This window comes from Tripterygium wilfordii, chromosome 2, assembly GCF_013401445.1.
Source record: "Tripterygium wilfordii isolate XIE 37 chromosome 2, ASM1340144v1, whole genome shotgun sequence".
In the NCBI taxonomy this organism is placed as follows: Eukaryota; Viridiplantae; Streptophyta; class Magnoliopsida; order Celastrales; family Celastraceae; genus Tripterygium; species Tripterygium wilfordii.
In genome coordinates, this window is record NC_052233.1 from 478,932 (window position 1) to 501,074 (window position 22,143).

General features: G+C 37.0%; 3 protein-coding genes and 2 non-coding genes across 10 annotated transcripts; all 5 read right to left on the reverse strand.

Annotated features, from left to right (window-relative positions):
* Positions 1 to 22: 22 nt before the first annotated feature.
* LOC119981126 lies at positions 23 to 1,896 on the reverse strand. The gene is made up of 3 exons (XM_038824152.1): positions 1,653 to 1,896; positions 1,496 to 1,561; positions 23 to 336 (listed from the first exon to the last, which is right to left on the reverse strand). The coding sequence occupies exons 1-3, from the start codon at positions 1,698 to 1,700 to the stop codon at positions 289 to 291; spliced, it is 162 nt and encodes a 53-aa protein (XP_038680080.1). The 5' UTR covers positions 1,701 to 1,896; the 3' UTR covers positions 23 to 288.
* Positions 1,897 to 2,040: 144 nt separating this feature from the next.
* TRNAL-CAA lies at positions 2,041 to 2,124 on the reverse strand. Its single transcript has one exon. It is a non-coding gene; the product is annotated as a tRNA-Leu (tRNA).
* A 128-nt stretch (positions 2,125 to 2,252) lies between these two features.
* Positions 2,253 to 2,335, reverse strand: TRNAL-CAA. The gene has a single exon. It is a non-coding gene; the product is annotated as a tRNA-Leu (tRNA).
* Positions 2,336 to 3,264: 929 nt separating this feature from the next.
* Positions 3,265 to 7,339, reverse strand: LOC119982775 (transcription factor RF2a-like). The gene is made up of 5 exons (XM_038826328.1): positions 7,173 to 7,339; positions 5,583 to 7,007; positions 5,372 to 5,504; positions 5,175 to 5,259; positions 3,265 to 3,863 (listed from the first exon to the last, which is right to left on the reverse strand). The coding sequence occupies exons 2-5, from the start codon at positions 6,878 to 6,880 to the stop codon at positions 3,562 to 3,564; spliced, it is 1,818 nt and encodes a 605-aa protein (XP_038682256.1). The 5' UTR covers positions 6,881 to 7,007; positions 7,173 to 7,339; the 3' UTR covers positions 3,265 to 3,561.
* Positions 7,340 to 9,361: 2,022 nt separating this feature from the next.
* On the reverse strand, positions 9,362 to 15,557 carry LOC120014114 (protein BASIC PENTACYSTEINE4-like). 6 transcript variants are annotated; one of them, XM_038866049.1, is made up of 4 exons: positions 15,399 to 15,548; positions 14,484 to 14,560; positions 10,554 to 10,704; positions 9,362 to 10,430 (listed from the first exon to the last, which is right to left on the reverse strand). In XM_038866049.1, exons 3-4 carry the CDS (start codon positions 10,620 to 10,622, stop codon positions 9,549 to 9,551), a joined length of 951 nt encoding a protein of 316 aa, XP_038721977.1. In that variant the 5' UTR covers positions 10,623 to 10,704; positions 14,484 to 14,560; positions 15,399 to 15,548; the 3' UTR covers positions 9,362 to 9,548. The 6 variants fall into 6 exon arrangements, with proteins under 6 accessions (XP_038721977.1, XP_038721984.1, XP_038721966.1 ...); XM_038866056.1 differs by lacking the exon at positions 14,484 to 14,560 and having other exon boundaries at positions 10,584 to 10,704; positions 15,399 to 15,557; XM_038866038.1 differs by lacking the exon at positions 14,484 to 14,560 and having other exon boundaries at positions 15,399 to 15,557.
* Between the last annotated feature and the right edge of the window lie 6,586 nt (positions 15,558 to 22,143).

Below are 22,143 nucleotides of genomic sequence, written 5' to 3' on the forward strand. Positions count from 1 at the left end.
AAAACACCAAGAAAACTGAACAATCAAGGACAAAAAAATCATGTATATTAAGGTAATGTCAAATCATCTCCAAATTTAATCCATCGTGAGCTAAGAAAATAAAACTGAACTACCAGCCTTTGGCCAAAGTCAAAGAAGTAGGTCACCTCCTCCCAAAAGAATTTCTGCCAACTGTTTACAGAAGCGTTATGCAAAGATCAAAAAAAAAAAATGACAGTTCATCTTGAGGTATTATTCTATATCCTTCACATCCCTTCATTTTTCCTTTTTTTTTGAAACTCATCTCCATCAATGGTGAGCCTTGGCTTCCGCTTTCTTCTGAGACTTCGCCTTTGCCTGAAGGAGGCGAAGAAAATAACATTAAGTCATTATTGGCAAAGTACAGAAACATGTGTTTAGCTGAAAACTTATTCATGGGCACACTCAACATTTATCATAGATGCAACGAATGCACTGTATTAAAAGCATGCCATGCAACAGAGGTTACTTTTTTCCAACTTTCTTTTAAACAAATGGTCCAACCTCAAAAACAAAGGACGATAAACAGAAGAAAATCATTTGAACGACGCCACGGCATAATGATCGACAATTTCTTCTATTTGCTAGCATCAGAAAAATTCTTAGTTCTACAACCCTTCCATCAACCAATAAATAGAGACAAAATAGTATTCAAACCCTAAATCGCACAACTGAAAAAAATCGAACCAATAATAACAAATTAAGAAATGTGCAATGGACCATATTTCTCAGAAAAAATTATAGAACTAATGTAAACATGATTCTGAGGAGTAACAACAACTCCATCCAGATTAAAAAAGAAAATTGCATACGCTTATACAGTGCAGTTATCCTTGATTTCCAATGACAGCTTTTGCAAACAAATACATAGAGTTGGACAAAATACTGAAAAAAGTATCAAGAACCATCAGAACTAAGTTCAACATAATAATGTATAGCATTTGCCAATTCAAGTAAGTAAGAGCCATAACAAAGTACCAATTGGGTTAATCAGACTAGGGAATTCCAATATGACCTTTCCTCAACTACCAACTCTAGTTAGCGAAAATAGAATCACAAGTTAACAGAGCCTCTTTCTTTTATCAAATGTAAACAAAATTGACATATTAAATTGGTTCAGCAACAACATAATTCTTTCTAAATCCAAATGCAAACTCAACTTAATATATTAACGCTATTTCTTTGTCCAGTTTACATTAGTCATCCCCGAGTCAATTTTGGATCACAAATCTAAAATCACAAAATTTTCCAGGCCACTATTCTATGATCCAAAATTAAAACCATAGAAGCATTTCTATTAGCAACAAAAATTAAAATAAAAAAACAGAGAATACATTCCCAATGCAAAAAACCTAGAAGATCTATCCAGGCATACCATCAGCACAGTGATTAGCAAATGCATTATAAATAAAATGAAATTGTATACAAGAAAATTTTCGAAATAGGACAAATTCAGTCAGTGGTAGCTTGTATGTACCTGGAGGTATTTGAGCTTGAGGCTCCCATAAACGACCCCGTAAGAGAATGCAGAAACTCGAGCCACCTATTACATTCAAAAACCCATAATCGAACACTAATCTGAATGAAGGAGATTTTCTAGAGAATCGAACGAGAAGGATAAGAGATTTATTTACCAAAGCGAGAGTGCTGGTGCCGGAGTAGGGTCCTGGAGGCGGCGCCATCGTAGAGAGTTCTTTGAGATGTGCGAGAGTGTCGGCGAAGACGGAGAAGAAAAGCGCTACGATTTGGAATTAAAAGAAGTCTAGGGCCTGCATACTCTGCGACTGAGTCGATGACAACGACAGGTAGATGCCCACAATTTGACGTCCGATTGCTGCCTGGACCGACGGCAGCAAAACGTCGTCGTTTGATATATATTTTTGTTGAAATAAATTTTTTGCCCTTGCCCTCTATTGATGGAAAAAATGGAATATAAAAAAAGGAGAAATGAGAGTTGAAAGAGAAAATGGATCTGTATAAGACGCCGTCGTTTAAGGGGAAAAAAAGGGTTATGGAAAAAATTGTCAGAAGTGGGATTTGAAACCACGCCCACGTTAGTGGACCAGAACTTGAGTCTGGCGCCTTAGACCACTCGGCCATCCTGACCATGTGTGACTTATTTTGGCGTGCAATAAGATTGATAAATAAACATAAAAAGGAAAAGTGGTAATTGCAATGGAAAATGAATCTGTGTGAAACGCCGTCGTTTAAGGAAAAAACGAAAGCAAAAACACTGTCAGAAGTGGGATTTGAACCCACGCCCAGTTAGTGGACCAGAACTTGAGTCTGGCGCCTTAGACCACTCGGCCATCCTGACTGTTTTTGATGTCTTATTCTAATTTTTGACAATACTTCATATATATAGTTTTTCTCTGTATTCATAATGAATAGATACTGTTCTTCAACTTTGTGAAAATTTTTAAGAGTAATCAAGATGAAGAGTTTTTGTAAAGCTTGACTATTATGGGTAGGGGTATCCATAACCCGATCCTCAACTGAGAAACCGATCCAAACCGTGGTTATTTGATTTTCAATTATAATTTTAGAATATTTTAAGATGTTTTTTCGGAAATAACCGAGTCATTCAGATATGGATTATAAAATATCATAACCGAAAATCGAATGGACACTCCTAATTATGGGGGTAAACCGTAAACTTTTACGACTGTAATTATCAGGTAATTTTATGGCCTTAGATTTGTACTTCAATGGAAATTTGTGACCCAACGAGAGAACACAGAGAGGAAAGCTTGAATGAATGATTAAATCAGTGTTTTAAATATTCAACCAAAATGTCAAACCGGATTGCACCAACTGCTCATCTGATTTCTGACTTCTGCATGTGGCAGGAGTTCAATGTATATAACTACTTATAGTTATTCCCACCAAAAGCAACCACCTTAGTTTATACATACATGATTGACTTATCATAATAATACATATCAAGAGAACAAATCTTCTTGCTTTGAAAAATCAGAAAGTGGGAACATGTCCCCATGTTTACCTCCATTGAAATCAAAAAGAAATCACAAGACTATAATAGAGTTTCTCTCATCCAGACAGGCTTTATCCAGGCACTTACATCAGACATTTGTTTACCACTGCAACATTGCAGAACCGTACAAAATCAATCTTATCATAGCTTGTCCACAAATGAACCTGCTTCAACTCTAATCAGATCCTATGGATCAATACTGGTTTAACTCCAACAAGATGGGGAAAGATAAGGGAACAGAACACAATGAATGAAGAAAATAAAACCACTTTTATGGAAATAAACAAAGCTGAGGCGTTTATTAGCTCTTCTAATGTCATAACAGATGATAAATGTCTCAGACAATGCCTCCATGTAATGTACTCTATGACAAACAAATTGAAGCTATAGGTATAACTAACGAATGTATATATATATTTTTTACGAAAGATCCGGATCCAAGCTAGAAGTGAAAGCAGGATGCAATTGCACCCCTCCAAACTTTGATGATTTCGTTGGAGTTCCGAAATGAATGAATGAATGTGCTGAGAAGCGAATACAGAAGATGATTATGTGGGCATCAGTAACTTCCACTTGTTCTCATTGATTTCCTTCAGATTTTGTTGTTGTGGTGCCATTTTGCTGTTGAGTTGTGGCTCCTGTTGTTGATTGTTAAATTGGGAAGAAGACGGCTGCCACTGTTGTGGTAGCAACTGATGAATGTTGAGTTGGGAAGCCTGCTGCTGCAGCTGGAATATCTGGGGGTCAGTAGGAAGCTGTTGCATGCACTTGGGGGGGTCAGAATCCTCACTCATCTCTTGAGTAGCAACCTTCAACCATCGGACCTCGGCTGTCAGTGTTTCATTTAAAGCTGTCACATTCCAACACAATTAAGTCAGAATCGATTGAGCCCATAATACTATATGGTAAAGAACATGAAAACAAATGCTCAAGTTGCAAATGAAGTTTAAGGTCGAGCTGCAAATGAAGTTTAAACACACAGCACTTGCTTCCAAGGGCAATGCACATCTCACTTTGGAAGACATATTATCATGACTACCACATACACACAGTAACAGTTATGTATATGCTATCTCACTTGCACTACATAAATGAATCCTGAAAGACTGTAAATCGCCAATTTTCTGAATTCTTCCTGCCACATGTAGTCCATATCTAGGTGATTGCATTAATTTCCAATAGAATGCATTTTGTGTTGCATACTTACAAAGACAGAGGAAGGAACAATGAGTTTAAGAAATACGAAGGAGATATCCAGCAAACATTATGTAGTTCAGATGATAAATTCAAGATGGTAAATACCAATTTTATATGTGGCAAGTTCAATCCCAGGATTATACTGAAACATAAGAGCGGAAACCTAAATTAAGCGAAATATACACGCGCACACACACACACACATATATATACATGACTGTCTAATCTAATAAGTCATGTTTTAACATGTGTATACAAATCTACTAGTGCATTCTGCCTTCTACTGTGTTCTATTGCACGACCATCTCACCATCATTCTTTTTGCTATATAAAACCCTGTGACTACCCTCTCAAGGCCAAAAGAAGGAAAAAAAAAACAATCCTACGTCATTAAACCTTTCTCTTTATGCACTGCCATTCAATTTGTGAATGCCTCATGGAGAAATGATAAACCTTTTAATTTCTAAACAGCATTTTCCTTTCAGCATAAAACGTTTAGCTGTCTCATTTCACAAAAACATTTCTCTAGTAGAATTTTTGTTCGATGCAAATGACTTTTCTGCACAAGCATTTTCTACATAGACTAGACATTAGCATAGAGGATTAAATCCAATTAAAACAGACGCACTTATTATTAGCTCAGGGAAAAAACTTACACTGAAGAAAATTCAGTTACATTTCCCTCTACTAAGCTCTCAAATTCAGACATGGAGTACATCCACAGATAAGAGCAAATGCATGTTAAGACACGTAAAGCTAAGTAGGACTCTTAAACTCCACTCAGTAAGCACCAAAACATATATGCTAAAACTCCTATCCAGCTAGCATCTTGTTAAAAAAAGAAGTCAAACAGAGCAATACAAGTGGGTATGAGGAGAATATCCACCACCAAAGCAATTACGCGCAGTGATTTCTTTGCACTGGAATGGACAGAAATAGAATAAGGGAAAAATGTTGGTCATACCATCACGAAGTTGTGCCTGTTGCTCCATGGCTTGAAGACGAAATTTCAACTCATTATTTTGGTTTGTCAGCCCAATGGAGTCTCTCTGGATTGATAAAGAAGACGAAGTAAAGGCATATAAAGAAGCAGAATATTAGGATACATATGATTGCAACTTGAGAGAACGTATCCAAAAGCTCAGTACTATAAATAGCTACCTGCAAAAGCGTAAGCTGGGCAGACAATGTGGTAGCTTCTGTTTGCAGTGTCTGGACCTTGTGTTCCAACTCCGACATGTATCTCATCTTCCGCTCTTTTGAACGCGCAGCTGATTGACGATTTGCCAAAATTCTAAAATGAACCAACCAAGAATGTAATTAAAATATGGTCCCTGAGTTCAATATAGTTAAGTCCAGCACATAATAATACCTTTTTGCACGATTCGGGTCAGTTAGTACAATCTCAGCAAGTTTCCCGTTCGCCATAATTTTTTTCAGCTCATCTCCGCTAAATTCACCATTCCCGAATTCCAAGCTGAATGTGGCCGAATTTCCATCAATTGATTTACAGGGAGATAACTGTCCAGGAGGAGCTCCAGGAGAAGGTGGGAGTTTCAGGGACTCATCACCAAAATTCAACTTTCCCATAAAACTATCCATGGAAACACTTCTGTAGTGTCTGGTAGTTGGAGCAATATCTCCGCCAGCACTCCTTTTAAGCCCTTCTCTCTTCTCGGTGGAGGAACTCACTCTGAATCTCTGCATGTTATTATCGCCGTCGTTTACGCTGCTTTCTGCTTCATTGTCACTGCTATCAGCTCCATTTGTTTCAGTTCCACTAGCTCTACTATCCAAATGCACAAAATTCTCATTACCAGTTTTATCATCAGTGCCTGAAGAGTTCAAGGCATCAATATTATCCAAATTCATGTAGGCAGAAAATAAATCATCCACAACTTCTCCCTCAGATTTCCTCTCACCCATTCCTTCTGCATTGTTATCACTACCTCTCTCCCAATTTGATTCCTTTCTAATCAACTGAGCCGGCTTAGAGGCCCCTGCATTTTCTCTTCCAGGGACTGGCGGCCCCAATCCACCAGTACCTCCTAAAGGAATGAGGGGTGGTGAAGATTGCAACACATTGTAAAACCCAAATGGAATATCACTATTAGATCGCCTGTGCGCCTTTCGTGGGGGTAAACCCTCGCCAACCCTCAGAGAATTACCCCTTGGAAAAGGTGATGGAGGCAATACCGAATGCAAAGTTGTATCCCTTTCTTCCATTGACACATCAGCCGAAACAGGGTCCGAAACTGATGTAGATGGCGAGTCAGGAACAGTGGCTGGGTTTAAAGGGGGCAGCGAATCAAGTGAGAAAAATGACGATGGCTGTGACAAAGATCGAGAATGAGTAGGCCCCGGGCTAAAATTCTGAGAACCCATTTGCTGGCTCACAGGCCTGGACACAGGGATCTGAGAATGAGGTGAAGCTGGAGAAATCTGGTTCGGATGTGAGGGTGGTATACCCACTCTTTTATTACCATCACCACTAAAATTCTGAGCAAATTGAGAGAAATGGCGTGCACGCATTTGCGAAGTTTTCAACTGGGGTATGTCCACTTGGTTACCAAGGGACAAGCTTTGCTTAGGAATCGAAGAAGATGATGTCCCAAATGAAGACTGTAGCCTTTGCATCATATCATTGTGTACCTCTTGAGTATCCCCCATTTCAACTCTCAGCAACTATAATGTCAATATCAATTTCTGTAATGTCCCTTTGAAACCCCCAAAACCACCAAAAACAAAGCTCAAATGCCGCAATCCAAGCTTCACTCAGTCCAATCCTCACCAAAACCTTAACAAAAAAACTGAATCATACGCCCCTAATCCACACAATAAACAGTAAATCAAACTAGTGAAAAGTCACAACACTCAAAATATGTGCTAAATCAAGCATTTCTGTATTCTAGCATAACAAAATCCAAAGCATAATAGAGTGTTTAAGTAAGACAAGAAGTACCTAATAAGTGGCTTTGTATGATAATATGCAGCGCGCAGGTTAGCATCAAGACGGCGGCGCAAGCTAGCTACCTCCGCCACGTTTAGCGCGAAGGCGACAATGTTTGGCGTTTTTTGAGGCGGAAATGCGAAGGCAGTAGACAAATAGCAAATGGCAGGCGCTTTTTCTCTCTTCTTCTCTGTCACCTTGACGGGAACGCGTGAATTTAATAAGAATATTAGTTACATGTGAGTTTCGGCGTAATTTCAATTTCATTCCGACCTCGTTTGTTTTTCTTCTCTATTCCTTTGTCTTGATTTTATGTTTTTTTTATTGACGTCACGACACCGTATGAGTTTGTCATTTGGACTACTAAAATTACGCACATAAAAATTTCTCACCTAACACGGAGTAAATTGGCGAAAATGTGGCCACAATTGATTGTTAGGACTTCGAATTCATACGATTTGATCCCAGAAAAATTCGACACTAGCCCATCACTAAAGTTGTTCATTTTTATGTATTTAGTTGTGCCCAAATTATGTTTTGATCAACCTAACCTAGCTTGTAATGCACGATATTATTATACCAAATAATTTTTTATTGAATAATTTACGTAATTAATCTTATTAAAAAAAATTCTCAATAATCACATAATTATTTAAATAATAAATAAATTCATAATATTTATCATGATCAGAGAATAGTTTTTTAATCAATAAACTCTCTTATCAATAATGTTTGGAGTAAATGAGAGACTGATAAATGAATTTTTTTCTATAATTTTTAATTAATATGGATTTTATTTTTAATAGGTACTATCATTATCATTACATAATGCAACAATGTGACTAGATGTCCCTATAGCTAACAAACTTTATAGGAGAAATAATTCCATTTTTAATTGAAAAATAGTGGATAATAATTTGCTGATCTATAGGAGCCCCTTCGGGTTGGGCTTGACCAAAAAATTAAGATTCAGGCTCGCCCAATAAATATTCTCAGGCTACTCAGGTCTTATGTCCTTTCGGGTTTGGGTCGAGCTTTGACCCTCATGCTCAGGTCGGCCATCGATCCGCGAGCTATTTGGTGACCCTTATTTTCATGTATTTTTTGTTTTTATTTTTCCAAAAACATAACAGAACATCGAAAACATGTTGATTGTCCATTTTAGAAAATACGGAAAATAGTAAATTACGTGGAACAACTTCAAACAAAAAAACCAAAAAAAAAAGTTAATTGCCCTGGCTAAAGATCATTGATTCAAGGAGCATAAACAAACATTATCAATAGTCATGAACCATCAGAATCAAAGAAATCAAAAAAATCCCTCACAAGTGATTTCATGTCACCATGAACAACTCTGTGAAAGCTTCAAATTGGCATCACTAGCAGTAGTCTTTGAGATTGGCAAAGAAAATGTTCTTTCCAAACTTGAATTATCTTCCACAACATTCCTTGTTGAAGTTACCTGTGCCAAGGATACACAAGCAGGCTCCTTGGGTGGCTGATCCTGCACTTCTTGCTCTCTTTTTGGCCGCTGATCTGCTGATGGTCGTACTGCATCCACATTTTGATCCCTGTAGGGCAGAAAAAGTGCAGAGATGATGCAAATGATCCACATAGAAACTGGTAGAGCGATCGTTAGCGGGGCGTAGAAGGCGATCCAACCGTATCCTGGGTGATGTTCACCATGTAAAACCAATTCCACAATCATGGCAATACCTAAGGAGAATGTGACTATGCTGCTGATGGTGAAGAGTGTGAAGATTCTTGGGTTGGGTAGGTGAAAGAAAGCATTGATATGTTTCACCCACAAAGGTACTTTGTCTTCATGCATTGCTCCTTGCTTCATATTGGAATGCAGGGAGGCCAGAAGTGTCTGGATTAACTAATGAGAGGAGGAAAGAAGAAACCAAAACGATAGAGAAGATTTTGAAATTTCAATTGGCTTAGGCAAATCTATATCTGATGCAACAGCTTATTTGAATTTTTCAATGAAATCTAAACAAAGGATTTGCTTAATGTTTGAACTTATGAACTTTCAATTTTTACCATCTAAATATCTCCCTCTTAGGCCGTTGATCTCTTAACCAGAAACCGATAGGATGAACGGGGCGTAAGAACAACAAGGGTAAGGCTGCAAAGGAGAACCGCCTCCTACATAATTCCGGCATCCAAAAAATTCCCTTCTAGAAAGAAAACTAATGAGTCTGACAACAAGAGCCTATTTTGAAGAAAAAGAACCATGAACAATAGTCATCCTACAAGAAGTTCCCATGTTCAGCTCTACTGCAGCTCAGGCACAAGTGCCAAAGAAAATTGTCAGTTAAGTCTAAGACTAGATAAATAGGCTAAAAAACGAAAGCACCCTCTGTTTCAAAGATTATTTGCAAGCTATTTGATGGTGATGTAGCGATTCGTCCCATGTTTGGCCCAATATTCCTTGAGATCAAGCGGCTGCGACAGATCATAGCCATTTGCAGATGCCCGAGTAAGCAGTCTCGTGAAGACACTGCCACTCATCTTCCGCCCACCCACTCGGGCGTGGCGCTTGTTTGGCATCTGTGGTAGCGGGTATGACGAAATAGTAAAGGTGCAACAAGATGACTGCCATCCACCATTCCCCCATTTGTAGCAGGGACGAGGGAATCCTGTGCATGAGCAAACTGGAACTGGCATGGTGGTATCGTCAAAATGGATCAGGTTCAAGCCCATGTCCTGACTATCCCAGTCAACCTTAATCTTTTTCCCATGAGATGGAACTTGCTTGTTCAAATCCTCACCTACTTTCTTCCTCTTTCGCGGTGACTTTGTTGCACCCTGACCTGGTTCATGTGCTTTATTCTCCTTCATGCGTTTTACCTGGCGTGACTTGCCAGTTTCAGCAGCAATGGTTGATAAAGGAATTGCTTCGGTTACATGCATTTCTCCAGATTCAAGAGCTTCACTCGTTTCAGTTGAATGATATGTTGGAGGGAAGAGACGCTTCGATCCATGTTGAACTCCACCACCCAAAGGAAAGTTCATTGAATTCTCTCGATATTGAATTGCGGCTAGAGCATTATCTCGAACCATCAGGGCTTTATCCCGCTCAGTAAGTGCTTCATCTCGCTGCCTGAGAGCCTCGTCTCGTGCAGCCCAGGCTTCCTGCTTTTCTGATATTGCTGTGTTCCTTTCTCGAATGGCTGCATCCCTCTCGGCAAGGATGGACATTATCTTTTTATTCATCTCTAAAGCATTATTTTGTTTTGCTTGATGCTGGACCATCATATTCCACTGCACAACTCAAATGTATCCGGGTCAAAGGGTATTGGAGTTGCACGACAAAACCTAAATCAGATTAATAATGCTAATAGAAAAAGAGAAAAAAAAAAAAAAAGTGTCCTGAGGCGTTCTCACCGGAGGATGTACTCCCTTGTAGTAACCCACCTTGAATCTCCCATTTTCCTGTTGCCCATCATCACCCATTTTACATCCACAAGATCAACAAAAACTGCTCCTTTGAAAACTGGTTTCCAGCACTAGCACTGAAGCGAAATCTGGTTTCCAGCTGCTTGTGAAAACTCAATGTCAAGGATTTGGTCATCAATGAGAACCCAAACAACAAAGTACACTTCTGTTTTCACTAAAAGACAGTGGATTCAAGTCAAGATATAACAAGCAGAAAGCCAAGGACTAACTGACAAATCTAATCCACATTACTGAGCACATGCTGTAAATGATATGAAAGTAGGAACAAGTTGGAAATGATAGAGAGCTTGAACTGTAGACACTATTTCAGAGGGAGCTTGGAAACAAGCTAAGGGTTGACTGACAAATGTAATCCACATTCTGAGTGCATACTGTAAACAATATCAAAGAAGGAACAAATTGGAATTGATAGAGAGCTTGAACTGTAGACACTATTTCAGAGGGAGCTTGGTGTCTTCCCATTTTCCATAAAACTTCTTTATCATTCTAGAAAAAGGATAAACTAAAGAAGGAATTTTAAATACAAGGAGAGGTATTTCTCGTTTTTGATAAACAGAACTTAAACAAGAAACGGTGGTAGTAAATACGGGTGTCAAAGAAAAATAAAATGTCAACACTGGATCACAGCAGTGAGTACTGAGTATAATCAAATGGGTTGATGCAAAAATCTTCTTCAGCACACCTAAATCAACCACAAGAAGACAGGGTCTCTATATGCACAAAGCCCCCTTCACTTCAACTATGTGACAAAATGGAAGTCAGAAAAGAAAGAATAACTGTAAATTGAGGTATTTGAGAAACTAGGAGCATAAACACTGGATGACTGCAATGAGGATGACCAAATTAGTAAATACAGAATCTTCAGTACACCTAGAAAAGCCAAAGAAACAAACGCTTCTATATACACAGAGCATTATAAACAAAAACCACCACAGTCAATCGCCAAAATGGACCAAATGCTCATCGTAAAGTCTTTAGAGCTTCAACTTTCATCTGGTTAAATCAATTCCAGAGTGCTGCAAACACTCCTAGAGCATACACTGTCTCAGTGACCAGAATTCCACAACAAAAACAGCTTTTTCATTAAGGTCCACAATTTATTTCTTTTTAAAAAGGACATATTTCATTGACAAGAACAAAATGGGAATCCAAATCAACCCTAAATCAAGGACATAGAGAGTAAATTACCTTTACAAAAAATTGCCACCAAATTATGTGACTCAAGAAATAGTAATTTGAGTGAACTAAAAAGTTTTTCTGAATGAAGTAGTGAGTCAATAACAAAGAAGCCAATAGATTGACCAAAGAAATCGAATCAAGAAAGAAATGATTAGTGTATGAAGTTCGCACTAAATATGGCTTCACAATAGATACTCGAACCAGAACAATATGACATCAAGCACTAAAAAAAAAAGCAAGATAAGAACTGGAATATAGAGATGAAAAGCGGTGAATAGATAAGGGCATACATTTGCGTATATATATATAGAGAAGAAAAGCAGTGAAACGAAGATGGAATCTTCCACCATGTCCATGTGTGAAAGGATCCACACGGACTTCCGATGAAAAATCCCTGTCCGGAGTTCTTTAGAGCAATATTACTCTCTAATAAAGAGGGCAGGAGATTTAGATGATAGTTTCTCAGAGTCAAAATGCACCATTTCCTTCTCTCTAGCATGATCTCAATAATTTTGGCAAAGAAACAATAAAAATAAAATCTTATCAATGGAATATATATATATATACTTTATTAGATACTTTGATGTTACTATCAAACCCTTATTTAACAAAACTACTAAGATAATCCATATGAATACATTAGATATTTCATAATTCATCCCAAAATGACAATGCCATCTAATTGAAAAATCGATTCTTTCCTTCGTCTGAAACTTTCGTTCATATAAAGATTTTGTCATATATAAAATCACCAATATGGAGAAACAAGCGTAAGAAGCATGTTCCCTAATTGAAGCAAATACAAGTCTTAGCAAATTCCGAGAGCTTTAATTGACTTATTCAATATTTGTTGTTTTGATATTTAATATATAATTATTGCTGCTCTATCAAAATTACTAATTGATTGAATTTTATAGAGTAAATGTATTCATGTGGTTGCTATTGGTAATCAAGAAAGTTGTTTAATTAAATATAATAATATATACACCATACTTCAAAGAATTACCTTTTTAAGAAATTCATCAAGAAACAAAATGGATAGATAATTTTTAAAGATCTTGCGTTTTTCAAATTGAAAATATCCTATGGTAAATATTCTCTGTGTTTGTGAAATGGACCAGTGTTTACAGAAAAATCTTACTATCAATCCAAAATTTTTCTTATGAGGATTAAAAAGGTGGTCAAAGAGTTCTAAATACTTCTATTAGATTGCAAAAAGGAAAAGTTAGCTAAAATGTTAAATTAACAAAAAGAAAAAGGAGCTAAATTTGATAACCTCGAAATGCACAACTCCAACCATTATGTTGCTTTCCTTAAAAGAGGTCGGCAACACTAAATATTCGCTTTCCTGATGTGAGCTAAGTGCAATTCGGTTTTGCATGACTTGGCTGGGCTTGATTCAAATTATATCAGTTTTGAGCTTGTTCTCTGGCACAATTAGACTTTATTTTTGAACTCAAGCTCAGCTTGAACAAATAATTCTCAAGCCTAGGTTCAGTTTATTTAAAACTTGCAAATGTGCTTGAGTTCACAAGCTTGACCTCAAACCTCACTAACACATATTAGCCTGTTCTCTTGGCTAGCAAGCTCAAGAGTCAATCATCACTCAAGCTTGAATACCAAATCATTCCAGCCTTATAGTTGAGAGAGATGGAAGCTTCGTCAAAATTGTAAAAAAGATAAATCTATTATCAATTTTTTTGATAACCGAGGAACCACCCAGCCCAACATCCCTTTCGGACAGCTAGGTGAGAGTAAATCTCGGGCTGGCAGACCACAACCCACTAGAACGCCCTAACACACAGGCCAAAGCCCACATGTAGGTGGCCACCAAGAAAATACGTTGTTGGTTGGAATCCAACATTGGGCGCAATTGCACCTAATCCAGTTGATTACCAACAGAGCCACCTCCCAGTGGTTATAAATGTGTTATCAAGCTTGAACTACTCATTGAAGTCTTGGTTCAATAATAGCCCATGATTTGAGCTCCAACATTGACTAACCAAGACAACCTTACTCTTCAACAGTTCAACTATATAGAGAGGGACGAAAAAAGTCACTCATTCCTCAGCAACAAATAATAAATCACTATCCCAGAATCCTATACCAACAAATTCTCATAAAAAGTACACCCAATAAGCGGAGCAAATATAAATATCTGACACCATCGTTCATACTTGTAACAAATCAGAGGTCAGCATTTCTTCGGGTAAAATCCTTTGACACACTAGTTAAGGTTAAACGAGAAAACAAAAAAGGTAAACAACTATGGTACATAATCCAGAACCCAAATGGTGGAGAGGTTGTTTATAGAAATTGAATCCATGACCTCTGCACTGTAGTTAAGCAACTCTACCACTAGACTAAAGGTTTGTCCTTTTCTTTGACTATAGTTAGCTAAATAATTAAACATAAAACACTAGGGTTCAAATTAGAAAACTTTTCTAGCTGCTATTTGAGAACAAAAATGGAATGAAAAAACCCACAAAAAAGAAGAGCAGCCTTTAAATACAACATAATTGACAAGGATTCAACTGCAGTGTTTAAATATCATTGTGAAAAAATAAATCAAACAATGCATTGATACTTGAGAATGCCAAAAGGCAACAGAAGAATTTGACAAAATTTGGATATAACATTGACGAGTCAATAGGCATTATAATCGAACCACAAGGATACGAGATGTTTACTAATTTCATGAGAATTTGACACATCAATTCACCATGGACCCATATTTACAGTTGCTCAGCATAGATCTACAAAGAATGGCGAAGAGACACAGTGAAACCCGATAATTGAAAATTTTAAAACTTTCACTGTTAGTTCTTTTTCGCTTCCAATTTAGTCCATTGGAAGTAACTCTAGCGTGCCAGGAAAATCTTCCTACGAATGCATAAACCGTCTCTCAGATCAAAATTACCCTCCACAAACAACTTCTTTATTCTTTGTTTGAAACCCCGAAAAATTTCATGAGAATTTGACACATCAATTCACCATGGACCCATATTTACAGTTGCTCAGCATAGATCTACAAAGAATGGCGAAGAGACACAGTGAAACCCGATAATTGAAAATTTTAAAACTTTCACTGTTAGTTCTTTTTCGCTTCCAATTTAGTCCATTGGAAGTAACTCTAGCGTGCCAGGAAAATCTTCCTACGAATGCATAAACCGTCTCTCAGATCAAAATTACCCTCCACAAACAACTTCTTTATTCTTTGTTTGAAACCCCGAAAACTGTACAAAGAGAGAAATTTGTTCATTCGTAAGAACAAAATTTTATCCAAAGAAACAATCCGAGACTAATTCAAGTGAGGAAATTAGTTAATTCGACTGAATTAACAGGTTTCGTCGAAGTGGTAACTCAATAACAACAACACATTGAATCGGCAGCAGTAAGAAATTGAATCTAATATACATGAATTCCAAACTAAAATTAGGGCTTTATAAAACACGGAAGCCAGAATGACGGAACATTAAGCACAGAAAACCAAATACAAATTAGGCGATGCGATATAAACAAATATGGTGATGTGTAAAGTTCGGTGTAAAGATGATGACAGAAAATATATATGAGACGAAGACAGAATCTTACACCATGCCCGTGCGCGAGAGAGGATCCACAAGAATTCCACGACAAAAGCCGTTGCCTGAAGTTTTTCCCGAGGAACAAACACACTCTTTCTTCTCCCTTTCTCAGAGATTTGGATGATAGTTTTTGCAACCACAAAACGCACCGTTCTGCCCCTCCTCACTCTTTGACCTGATGTCATTATTTTTTAGTAAACAATTTCTATAACTAAAAAATCTCCATAATGACATTATTTTTAATCAATAATAATACGTTTCCATATTCTCTAATTTTTATCCACAAATACAAAACAAAGCCATACAGTTTTTTTTTAGTACAAGAGGAAGGGATGGGAGAGGCTCGAACTCGAAACATGTATGAAATATTACACACATGAGTGTCATCTGAACTACTCATGATTCTCGACCAGTACAACTTTAACCAAATTAATTTTGTTACTATGCTAGCTAGTTTGGTAAATATAATTATGTGCATTAGCATGATGATTTTATTCATGAGATCTTGCATATTATATATAATGATGCGGGTGTTAAATATTTTTTAAAACCGAGCCTAAACAAGTGACATGTACTTATATAAACGGCATCATATAAATTTATACTTTGGGCATCCTATATGAGGCGAAACTCATGTCATTTGACCCATATGTTTGAAAATTTGCATTCTCTCATTATATGGATGAACTTAATTATAGATAATATCATAGTAGATTTGATTATGATAACTTTTGAATTTATTGTTTCAAGATAATATGAGGTGTTTTGAGTTCTAGAATGTTTTGTATTCTCTACGGATGGCAACGGGGTGGGACAGGGGCGGATCATGGCACCCCGTCCCCTCCCCACACCTCCAAGATATGTCCTGTGCCCTGCCCCACATATCGATGTGACTTTTACGCCCTGTCCTCGTCCCACCCCTATTCAACATCTTTAAAAATTGAAAAATTAAATTATAAATCCTATGATTCAAACTTGAGACTTCTAACTAGTAGAGTAATGGACTAACCAATATACCAAAACTACTTTTATGTTACACTTACCAACTAATTAAAATATTATCTTTACATACCACCTATTATATTTTTAACACAATTAAATAATTTCAGTTTTACTTAATGGGTATTGATTTTAAATTTTATATCATACAATCTACAGTTTTAAATTGTTTAATTTTATACTTTCCTTTATAAAATCTTAGGGTCTTAAAGATTTTATCAACATCTCTAGATGGTCACATTATGGGTTTAGTGATTAGGTTTATGATTTAGGGTCTTTAGGGTTTTGGGGTTTTGGGTCTTTAGAGTTTTGAGGTTTAAGAGATTAAGATTTATGAGTATAGGATCAAATTTAACTTAAGGTTTAAGGTCATATGTTTTTATCATGATCAATTCAATTGACTTAAAAATAGAGATTAGATAGTCATATTTAACTTTGGTCCACTGTTGGTATATTTCAGCCTTTTAGACTTATTTCGGTCCATAATTAAATTGGCTTCTTTGATTGGCCGTTTGTCAAATGGTTGTCAAAGGTGTGATCCAGTCCTTTGACTATTGTTGTCTCATTTGACATTTCCGATGTGAGAGAAATTCTTGAAGAACAATCCAAGTCAACAACGCAGACCGCCATTGATAATCCAATAACACTGCGGCAGCCATGCATATATATGTTCAACGAATGTGATCTATACATAGCGTGGATTTGCAACTTTTGGCACTTCACGTACACATCACTCCCAATCAAATTTCTCTATTTTATATCGTATTTATGGCAACAAAAGCTGATCATCAGACAGTGCTGTCTTCACGTAGAACAGCGAATTTTCCTCCAGCGATATGGGGTCTGTAGTAACCGGTTTTCGTCCGGCCAAAAAAAAAATACAAAAATAAAAAAATAAAAATATATAAAATATATTAAAAAATAACAAAAAAAATAACAAAAAAAATAAAAAAAGAAAAGTGGCCGAAAGTGGAAAAGAAAAAGGAGAAGAAAGGAGAGAAAAGGTAGGGGAGAAAGAGAGAAAAAGTAGGGGGAAATTGGGTAAATAAAAAAGAAAAAAAGAAGAAAAGGAGGAGGAGGAGAGAAAAAGGTAGGGGAGAAAGAGAGAAAAAGTAGGGGGAAATTGGGTAAATAAAAAAGAAAAAAAGAAGAAAAGGAGGAGGAAGAGAGAAAAGGTAGGGGAGAAAGAGAGAAAAAGTAGGGGGAAATTGGGTAAATAAAAAAGAGAAAAAGAAGAAAAGGAGGAGGAGGAGAGAAAAGGGGGGGAGATCGGGAGAGAAGAGGGGGAAGGAGGAGAAAAAAAAAAGGAAGAAGAGGGAAGCAGCCGAGGAAAAAAAAAAGGAAAAAAAAAGACTGGAAGGGGAACTGAACTTAAAGAAGAAGGGACCGTTGGGAGAAGGGGGGGACGAAAGGAGCTAAGACGTAAATCGGGATTCATCCTCCTAAGAAGGTAGTTATCCATCCCTCTGAATCTGATTTCATTTTTTTTTGTAGGTGCCTTGATTCTAGTTTATATTGGTTGGCTTCCATGACTGTGACAGTAAAAAAGCTTGCCCATATGTTCATCCTTCCTCAAACTCTATGTTTCTGATGATACCGTTTCTGAAGATACTTGTGAATCCATTTCTGCAAGTTTTTGAAAATATGTTTGTTATGCCCATGTGTGTGTAGTTCTATGTCATTATGCTTAGTTCAGGTTCATAGTGTGAGTACGTGCGTATGTGTTTATCATCTGGTGATGATGAATGATCGAAACTCTGTCTCCTGTATGTGATATACTAATTTGAGTTTGATTTTAACTTGTCCGTGCGTTGCTAGAACATCTATGGTTGATCTTGAATGAAATATGGCCTTTGTTATTTTTTGATCTGAGCATGTATCTGTGAATGTATATATATATATGGGTTTGTGTCCGTGTGTATGTATATATATATATATGGTGGGGGATGTATGAATTTGTTTGTTTGTGTGTATATATTATATGCCGTGTGTGGTGTATATATATATATTGTGTTTGAGTGTATATATTATATTTATGGTGTCTGTGTGTGTATATATATGTTGTATGTGTATATATGCATTTGTCAGTGTATGTATATGTGTAGATACCGTGGGTCTGTGTGTGCATATTTAATGTGTTATATATGTATGTATGAGCGTGTATGTATATACTGCATATATGTTTATATGTATATAAATCTTCAAAAAGAGCTTGGTTTGATATTATATTTGGATACTTATTGACCCATTTTTGTGTTTACTTGTTGGGCTTGGATCGGGCTTGTGACCGCATGGGCCGAAGGGCAACTTAGAGGATTTGGGCCGGATTTGAGCAATGGGTCTCGTGGGCAACATCCCAATTGTTGTATAATATTTTATATTTGTCTTGTGTACATAATTGTAAAGAGTAAGCCTTGTAATTGGATAAAAAATAGTAGATGTAAAAATAGAAATGCATACATAAATATGTTAGGGTGTTAGAAGCATATAGATATTAGGAGATGATTGTGTGAATGATGATTGCATTAGAATGCATGCTTAGGATTTTGATTTTTCACGCCATGCCATGATGTTTAGACGTATGCTAGGATTATTTGAATGTCATGAAAATAAATGCAACACGTTAGTCATTGGATTAATCCAAGCCGTCTCACATTAATAAAACACATCAAGATTAAATTATGGAATCCTTATGTTTTGATTAAATACCAAAGAGCCTTCAAGATATTGGGGTTCCATGGGCATTCATTGAAAACATTTGGATTTCGTGGATCCGGAAAGCAAATGTGTTTTTAGGGATTAGGAGAATTTATTTACGGACTCAACGGTGGGTTTAAAGATATTTGACCCATTCAATGAGCCATAAATGGATTCTTTCTTTTCTCATGAAGAACATAATTGTGAGTAAGACTTAAATTAAATATTTCTTGATTGTGGGCCCTTTTGGTACATCAACCAAGTCCTCAAAAAATCCTTCTTCAAAAATATCCAAACCCACTCCAAGTGGTGCTTTATCCAATCTTTGGCCAAGCCGGGAATGGCCCCAATGATCCCGTGCAACCCCTTTTTTCAAATATCCAAACCCACTCCAAGTGGTGTTTTCTCCAATCCTTAGCCAAGCCGGGAATGGCCCCAATGATCCCGTGCACCTTGTTCTCCAAACCACTCCAAGTGGATTTTTCATTTACATCCCAATAAAACCCATCAAAATGGGATTTTCAAAAACAAATCAGAGCCAAATAGGAAAACATTCAAAGGTAACCGTTTTCGGGAGTTGTGGGGTGCCTAACACCTTCCCCATGCTCAATAGACCCCCTTGCCCATTTTTCTCGTAGACCAGAACGGATGTCCAATTGCATCCTAAAAATCAATTGGTGGCGACTTCATTGTTTTTCAAGCCGGTTGCTTCAGCTGGCGACTTCACTGGGGAAAATTGGTTGTTGTACCAAAGGGGTCGGGCCTTTTTGTTAGTGTTTTCCTATTTGGTTGATTTGTTTATTTTGTTGTACATTTTTCTTTCAACATTTTGAGGAATCTAATGTGTTTGTTCATGATTGTAGATAAAATAACAGGTTTTTGGTTTGATAAAATTTGAGTGTTTATTGAGGATATGGTATGATTCCCCCGCACACACATCACTATTCACATGCACACAAATGACCCATAAAAACCGGGTCCTACTAGTGATTAGTGAGGGTTGATCTTTGCTTTTGATGGATTTTGTCCTCACGTAAGCAAGGAAAAACATCCTCCTGGATTGACGTCCCTTCAAGATATTGGGGGATGGGTTCCACTTCCAGATATGGGGTGTGAACTAACCTGATCCAGTGGCCTCTCGCGTAGCCGCGTTATAGTTAGATATGCCACCCATATGCACATTACATAACCCTAGATCCGGTTCGAGACCTTCAGAAATTGGTAGGAACCTGATTTTGTTAGGAACAATGGGGGATTCTCCTATCCTTAACTCTATTTATTTCCTGTACATTTAAATACCATGTACCTTTATTCCTCATTTACATGTTTATATGTACTTGATACATACCTGTGTATATACATTCATTGAACCATATACATTTGTCATATATGTTAGCCTAGGTTATGATCATGCACAAGCATAATGGCCCATACATGTCCATATATACTTGAATACTCATATATGCCCATATATACTTGTACATCTGCTAATTATCCATACTTGTCCATATGTACTTGTACATCTGTTAATCATCCATACATGTCCATATATACTTGCATGATTGTTAATCACTCATACATGTTTATACACATCTTACGCTCGTTCTTTTAATACTACCATGCATTCACTACACACATTTTTTGCATTTTGACAAACTAATAAGTTCATAGTCATGCATGAAAAAAAAAAAAGAAAGAAGAAAAAAAAAAAAAAAAAAGAAACCATTTCACTCATGTCATTGCCATCCTTATTACACAAGATTACAGTTGTGCATTGCTCAAACAATGAAAAATGAACAGCAAAAAATACTGGTGCAGTTTTTGAGGAAATTGACTCTTAATTTTCTTGTTGATGGGGTTGGAATGGATCATTCTTTGTCTGATTCTGAAGAGATTCATGTTTTGGCTATCGATGACAGCCTTGTTGATAGAATAGTTTGCTCAAGATTACTTCCTGTAAAGTGACTGCGGTGGATAGTGGAATAAGAGTACTTCAGTTTCTGGGTTTAAACGAGGAGAATAATTGTTCTGTTGGGTTTGATAGTTTGAAGGTGGATCTGATCATTACCAACTACTGTATGCCTGGAATGACAAGATATGAGTTGTTGAAGAAAATCAAGGGATCGTTTGCCTTGAGAGAGATTCCGGTGTTAATCATGTCATCTGAGAGTAATCATGTCATCTGAGATCGTAGTGACTCGAATTGACAGATGCTTGGGAGGAGGAGCAGAGGAATTTATTGTAAAGCCAGTGAAGTTGTCAGATATGAAGCGCTTGAAAGATTACATGACCAAAGACGGAAACCAAGAGGGATGCATCAACAACAAGAGAGAGCTTCCAGAGACTTGTGATCTATGTTCATCATCACCGTCATCTTCTACTCTCAGCTCTCCGCCCCCATAGCTGTCAGATTCTCCGTCACTACCATCATCACCATCAGAGCCGTGTTCTCTACCACTGTTGGAATCTCCTATCAGACGGTTTAAAAGATCCTACTTGGATTAGGTCTTGACCGTCCGTTATGTACCCTGTCTCATTGTGTAAATATTCATAATTTCTCGGGGAGTGCGAAAGAAAGAAAAAAGTTTGTATCAGTTTTGTTTTTTATTATTATCTATTTGAAAAAAAAAAAAAAAAAAAAAAAGTTTGTCCTCAAGCGGGAAATAAACAGTTGAGTGTGACAGTTTTGTTTTTTATTATCTATTTGAAAAAAAAAAAAAAAAGAAAGAAAAAAGTTTGTCCTCAAGCGGGAAATAAACAGTTGAGTGTGACAATTTTGTTTTTTATTATTTAGTTGAAAAAAAAAAAAAGAAGGAAGAAAAGAGTTGTCCTCAAGCGGGAAAATAACAGTGGATGGTGACAGTAAAGTAAGTACTGATGTGACAGGCACCGCAAATGTCTTCGTATATGCAGAGCCATTTCCGTCTTCATCTCCATCTCAATTGCAAAAGTGTGTTTTCTCTCTGAGCTATCTTCATCTCCATCTTCATCTCAATCATTCCTGACAAAAGTGTGTTCTCTCACAAAGATCAAGAGCTATGCCGAGACGCTCGCGC